Below are 6,683 nucleotides of genomic sequence, written 5' to 3' on the forward strand. Positions count from 1 at the left end.
ATTGAACACATGTTTAATAATTTACAAAAACAACAGAATACAAAATATCATGATTAAAATTCTAATACATCCCAGATTAACATATACAGATACTCATAGTAGAGTTCAATTCTGGTGGCGTAGATGAAGAATTCCTCTACTAGTTTCGCGGATCATCCGCTTCTTCAGGAGGAGGTCTATATAAATAAATGATATGCAGTTCATAAACAATTAACAATTCATATAGATGGAGAAATGAAACATTATTCAGCCAATAATTATATAGAGTGGCAAATAAAGGGTCAAAAATAAGGGGAATGTGGGAAAATTCACTGACCCAGAAATTCAGAGAAAAGGGAGGTAAAAACAAAATTTGGATAGGTGGGCCCCTTCTATGTTCCCCCACCGGCGGACAGGGGGGATGAGATGCGTATGGCACTGATAAAGATAAGAATATCGAAATCATGGAAAAAACGGAAGACTGAGGGGTGAAATATCAAATGTCACCACAAGATGGCAGCAGAGCAGTGGCCATATTTTGTGGATGAAGTTATCAGTTGCGGCCACTAGATGGCAGCAGAGGAAATAGATTCCTTACAGAAGCGTGTGGAGGAAAACCGGAGAGGTCATGTGACCGGAAATGATGGCTTCTTCTAGTGTTTCTAGAGGGGAACATCCTGTCTCCGGGAAGATGGCGGCAGGAAAAGGATTGTGGGAGGGAGAGGGAAGGAGGAGCTGCTGATGGAAGTATTCGGAGTCACTCTACAGATACAGGTATTAATATTACCACCCCTCCCCCACCAAGTATTAACCCCCCCAATTATTCATATTATCACCCCTCCCCCAAGTATTAATATTACCTCCCCTCCTCCCAAGTATTAGCCCCCCAATTCAAGTATTAATATTACCACCCTCCCCCACCAAGTATTAACCCCCCAATTATTAATATTATCACCCCTCCCCCAAGTATTAATATTCCCAACCTCCCCCACCAAGTATTAATATTACCACCCCTCCCCCCAAGTATTAATATTACCACCCCTCCCCCCAAGTATTAATATTACCACCCCCCAAGTATTAGCGCCCCCCCCCCCCCAAGTCAAGTATTAATATTATCACCCCTCCCCCAAGTATTAATATTACCACCCCCCCAAGTATTAGCCCCCCCAGTCAAGTATTAATATTACCACCCCTCCTCCCAAGTATTAGCCCCCCAAATATTAATATTATCACCCCTCCCGCCAGTATTAATATTACGACCCTCCCCCACCAAGAACCGACCACGGCTATGGAACGCTCTACCCACCAACATCCGCATGGAAGAAAACCATCGGGCCTTCAGAAAAAAACTCAAGTCCCGCCTCTTCTAAGAAGCTGGACAACACAGGACAGACCCAGCGCCTTGAGGCGATTCAGTTCGCATTTGCAGCGCTATACAAATCATTTATTGATGTATTAATATCACCACCCCTCCCCCCAAGTATTAGCCCCCCCCCCAAGTCAAGTATTAATAATACCACCCCTCCACCCCACCCCCCTCAAGTATTAATGCTACAACCCTCCCAAGTATTAAAACTACCACCCCCACCCCTCCGCAAGTATTAATCCCCCAAGTATTATTACTACTAACCAGCATCCATCGGGGGTGCAATTATATTATCACCCCTCCCCAAGTATTATTATTAACCATCATCCTCCTGTGCTGGGGGGGAAAGTCTGTTAAGACACCCTCAAATTATTACCTCATCATCTGTGGTGGCCCCTTCCCCCCATACCATTACCCATCTCCCTCTGTGGGGGAGGAGCTTATTACCCCTTCATCATTATCCATCATCCTGCAGGGGGAGGAGCTTAAATTGCCCCCTTAGGGTTACAGTTATTGATGCATATTGATACATTGTGGGGGGTTATTATAAGCTCCCCCCACCACAGTAGAGGGTGATGGGTAATGATATGGGGGGGGCTTACATTACCCCCTCCCCTTTGTATCAATACCCACCCTCCTCCTCTGTAGGGGGAGGAGCTTATATTGCCCCTTGGGGTTATTATGATGGGGGGGGGTAATATAAGCTCCCCCCACCACAGTGGAGGATGATAGAAAAGAATATTTGGGGGGAGCCTATTTTACCCCCAATGTATCAATACCCATCCTCCTCCTCTGTAGGGGGAGGAGCTTATATTGCCCCTTAGGGTTATTTTGATGGTGGGGGTAATACAAGCCCCCCCCCCCCCACCACAGTGGAGGAGGATAGAAAATAATATTGGGGGGGAGCCTATTTTACCCCCAATGTATCAATACCCATCCTCCTCCTCTGTAGGGGGAGGGGCTTATATTACATTGGTTAGTGAGCCCATAGCTCCGCCCCTTTTCTGGTATTTACATACATGGCAGTAATTCAATGTGTTTCCTTTGAGGTGAGAACTGTGACTCGCCACCAATGAGGACAATATGGCCGACATGAAGCCCTCGTCTGCTGGTGTTAAGGGGGGACGCTGCTCATGGGAGGAAGAACGTTCCACCTCAACCACCCAACTCACCGCCGGTATTATGGAGGAACTCCACTCAGATAATACTGGAAATACTGCAACCCAAATTAAAGTGGAACCCACTGAGGATGAAGATCCTCCACAGGGTACTCACTCTCTATTTCTGACCAATCATATTAAAGAAGAGCCATGTGACTATGAGGGAGAGATCCGCCCACCTCCAGATCAGTCTCTGGGTAATGGTTGTGAGGATCCGTTCCCAGGTAGGGGTGGGCCACCTCTAAACTCCACCCCTTACACTCCCTCCTTATGCATTAAAGAGGAGTCAGGTGAGGATGGCCTGGAGGAGGAGCTGGAGTACACCACCGTCTGCATAAAGGAGGAGCCAATCTCCGGTGACGAAGGTGACTTTCCTCCCGCAGATGTTGGGGAGAGGTGTACCTCAGGGGTGTTACCAGATGGCTCCGCCCTGGGTGGAGACGAGGAGTCGGATAGCCTAAGTGACCACACAGAGATTGAATACACTACAGTGCGCATCAAGGGGGAGGAGTCATCCGATGAAGACTACGTGGAGGTGGTCTCTGACATCGAAAACTACGCCACCCGAGATCACACCTACATGGTGACCCGCACGGACGACCGCATGAGGGCGCCCTGCAACATCCGCAAACTCCACAAGACTCTGAACTGCAGCGAATGCGGGAAAGTCTTCTTCGGCAAAGCTGCTTATCGGCTCCACCAGAGACTTCACCGGGGTGAGGCCATCTATGCCTGCGCCACCTGCGGGAAGAAGTTCTCCCGGAAGGGCTCGTGTCTGAAGCACCAAGAAGCCGCCCACAGCCAAGAGAAATCCTTCGAGTGTGCCAACTGCGACCGCTACTTCTCCTCCAAGCTGGGCCTGACGCTCCACCAGCGCGTCCACACCCGGGAGCCCACCTTCACCTGCAAGGACTGCACCAAGTCCTTCACCAGTAACTCCGCTCTTATCCAGCACCAGCGGGTCCACTACACCGACCGGCGCCTGGTGTGTGCCAAATGTGGTGTGACCTTTGACAACAAGTCGGACTTGATCAACCACGAGATCCTCCACCCGGTGCAGCAATCCTTCGTGTGCTCCGAGTGCAGCGAGAAGTTCCAAACCAAGGCGGAGCTCTCCGCCCACTGGAAGGTCCACACTGTCATCAAAGCCTTCTCCTGGCGGAAGATCCACTTCAAGCATAAGGACACTTGTGACCCGGAGGAGACGGTGCCCGGCGCTGCCGAAGGACAGTGATGACAGTACATTCCCCAACTCAGAGTCCTCCTTGGGTTCTCGTTACTGGACAGTCCACCCAAAACTGACCATTCTGGGTAGGAAGCATGCAGGGTCAGGTTAGGTGACCCTGGCTTCACAGATCTCCCAGGAACAGGGCTTTTACAAGGAGGCTTCTTGGAAGGCCACCAGTTGGGTTAATTACCAAACCTCTAACCTTGAGTTCCCAGCTCCACCCATCCAGCACAGACATTGTGATGGAGCCTCTTTTCTATAGGGAGGAATGGAGAAATGAGCCGTGGTTAATATGGAAGGTTAGTGGTTGGGTCACCCCTCCACCTGCAACTGAAGCCTCCATTTTGGATGTAGTTCTTAAAGTGGATATTCGCTGCATCTGAGCACCACAAACATGATTTAATTAAAAGCAAACCCCCATCCATCCATCCCCCCCATCCCCCCATCCATCCATTCATCCTTCCACTCCCCCATCCATCCATCCACCCACTCCCCCCATCCCTCCATGTCTCCATCCATCCCTCCATGTCTCCATCCATCCACCCACTCCCCCATCCCTCCATCCATCCATCCACCCACTCCCCCATCCCTCCATGTCTCCATCCATTCTTCCACTCCCTCATCCATCCATTTCTCCATCCATTCTTCCACTCCCCCATCCTTCCATTCCCCCATCCATCCATCAACTCCCCCATCCACCCATGTCTCCATCCATCCTTCCACTCCCCCATCCCTCCATGTCTCCATCCATCCTTCCACTCCCCCATCCTTCCATTCCCCCATCCTTCCATTCCCCCATCCATCCTTCCATCCACTCCCCCATCCATCCATCCACTCCGCCATCCATCCATGTCTCCATCCATCCTTCCACTCCCCCATCCTTCCATTCCCCCATCCATCCATCCATCCACTCCCCCATCCATCCTTCCACTCCGCCATCCATCCATGTCTCCATCCATCCTTCCATTCCCCCATCCATCCATCCTTCCACTCCCCCATCCATCCATGTCTTTATCCATCCATCCTTCCATACCTCCATCCATCCTTCCATTCCCCCCATCCATCCATCCACTCCTCCATCCATCCTTCCATTCCCCCATCCATCCAAGTCTCCATCCCTCCATGTCTCCATCCATCCTTCCATTCCCCCATCCATCCATCCTTCCATTCCCCCATCCATCCATCCTTCCATTCCACCATCCATTCATCCATCCACTCCCCCATCCATCCATGTCTCCATCCAGCCTTCCATCTCCCCCATCCATCCATGTCTTCATCCATTCTTCTACCCCCCCCCCCATCCATCCATGTCTCCATCCATCCTTCCACTCCGCCATCCATCCATGTCTCCATCCATCCTTCCATCCATGTCTCCATCCATCCTTCCATTCCCCCATCCCTCCATGTCTCCTTCCATTCCCCCATCCCTCCATGTCTCCTTCCATTCCCCCATCCCTCCATGTCTCCTTCCATTCCCCCATCCCTCCGTGTCTCCATCCATCCTTCCATCTCCCCCATCCATCCATGTCTTCATCCATTCTTCCACCCCCCCATCCATCCATGTCTCCATCCATCCTTCTACTCCGCCATCAATCCATGTCGCCATCCATTCTTCCATTCCCCCATCCCTCCATATCTCCATCCATCCTTCCATTCCCCCATCCATCCATCCTTCCATTTCACCGCCCATCCATCCATCCACTCCCCCATCCCTCCATGTCTCCATCCATCCTTCCACTCCCCCATCCCTCCACGTCTCCATCCATCCTTCCATTCCCCCATCCTTCCATGTCTCCATCCATCCTTCCATTCCCCCATCCCTCCATGTCTCCATCCATCCATCCTTACACTCCCCCCATCCTTCCATTTGCCCATCCTTCCATTCCCCCATGCCTCCATGTCTCCATCCATCCTTCTACTTCCCCATCCATCCATGTCTCCATCCATCCATGTCTCCATCCCTCCTTCCATTCCCACATCCCTCCATGTCTCCATCCCTCCTTCCATTCCCACATCCCTCCATGTCTCCATCCATCCTTCTACTTCCCCATCCATCCATGTCTCCATCCATCCTTCCATTCCCGCATCCCTCCATGTCTCCATCCATCCTTCCATTCCCGCATCCCTCCATGTCTCCATCCATAATTCCATTCCCCCATCCCTCCATGTCTTGATCCATCCTTCTATTCCCGCATCCCTCCATGTCTCCATCCATACTTCCATTCCTCCATCCATCCATGTCTCCATCCATCCTTCTACTTCCCCATCCATCCATGTCTCCATCCATCCTTCCATTCCCGCATCCCTCCATGTCTCCATCCATACTTCCATTCCTCCATCCATCCATGTCTCCATCCATACTTCCATTCCTCCATCCATCCATGTCTCCATCCATCCTTCTACTTCCCCATCCATCCATGTCTCCATCCATCCATGTCTCCATCCCTCCTTCCATTCCCGCATCCCTCCATGTCTCCATCCATAATTCCATTCCCCCATCCCTCCATGTCTCCATAATTTGTTTTGCTGAGAAATCACTTGGAAAACCACCCCCCTAGCATTTCTGGCCATGGCCATCTTGAGTGAGGGCAGGTGATTCATGTAGCATTTACTTCCTGAAATCCATCTGTCCTTAGCTCAGGTATGCAGAAAAGTGTAAGAAGAAAAGAGCAGAGGGCGCCTCCATCTGAGTGTAGAGTGTGCAAACCAGCAAATGGTATAAATAAATAAAATAATGCACTCACATGTGGTAGAGGAAGAGTCGGCATGTCACCTAAGGAGGGCTTTTCATCAGTGGCAGAGTTTGGCTAAGGAGTTGATAGGAAAGCGCTGTGGCTTGGAGAGTTGGAACACAAGCATTGCAGTGTATGCAGTGGCTTCTGGGTGTCCTCGGCTGGCTTGGCAGCCTGGGATGGGATTGCTGATGACATCACTCCACAAGGGGGCGTGG

At 50.9% G+C, this 6,683-nt stretch overlaps 1 protein-coding gene across 1 annotated transcript; it reads left to right on the plus strand.

The window, feature by feature from the left end:
- The first annotated feature begins 648 nt into the window (after positions 1-648).
- On the plus strand, positions 649-6,463 carry LOC143960011 (uncharacterized). The gene is made up of 2 exons (XM_077468268.1): positions 649-753; positions 2,395-6,463. The coding sequence occupies exon 2, from the start codon at positions 2,429-2,431 to the stop codon at positions 3,737-3,739; it is 1,311 nt and encodes a 436-aa protein (XP_077324394.1). The 5' UTR covers positions 649-753; positions 2,395-2,428; the 3' UTR covers positions 3,740-6,463.
- Positions 6,464-6,683: the final 220 nt, after the last annotated feature.

The sequence above is a fragment of the Lithobates pipiens genome, unplaced genomic scaffold (genome assembly GCF_037356315.1).
Source record: "Lithobates pipiens isolate NorthernLeopardFrog02 unplaced genomic scaffold, aLitPip1_a1.2 Scaffold_79, whole genome shotgun sequence".
Classification (NCBI taxonomy): domain Eukaryota; kingdom Metazoa; phylum Chordata; class Amphibia; order Anura; family Ranidae; genus Lithobates; species Lithobates pipiens.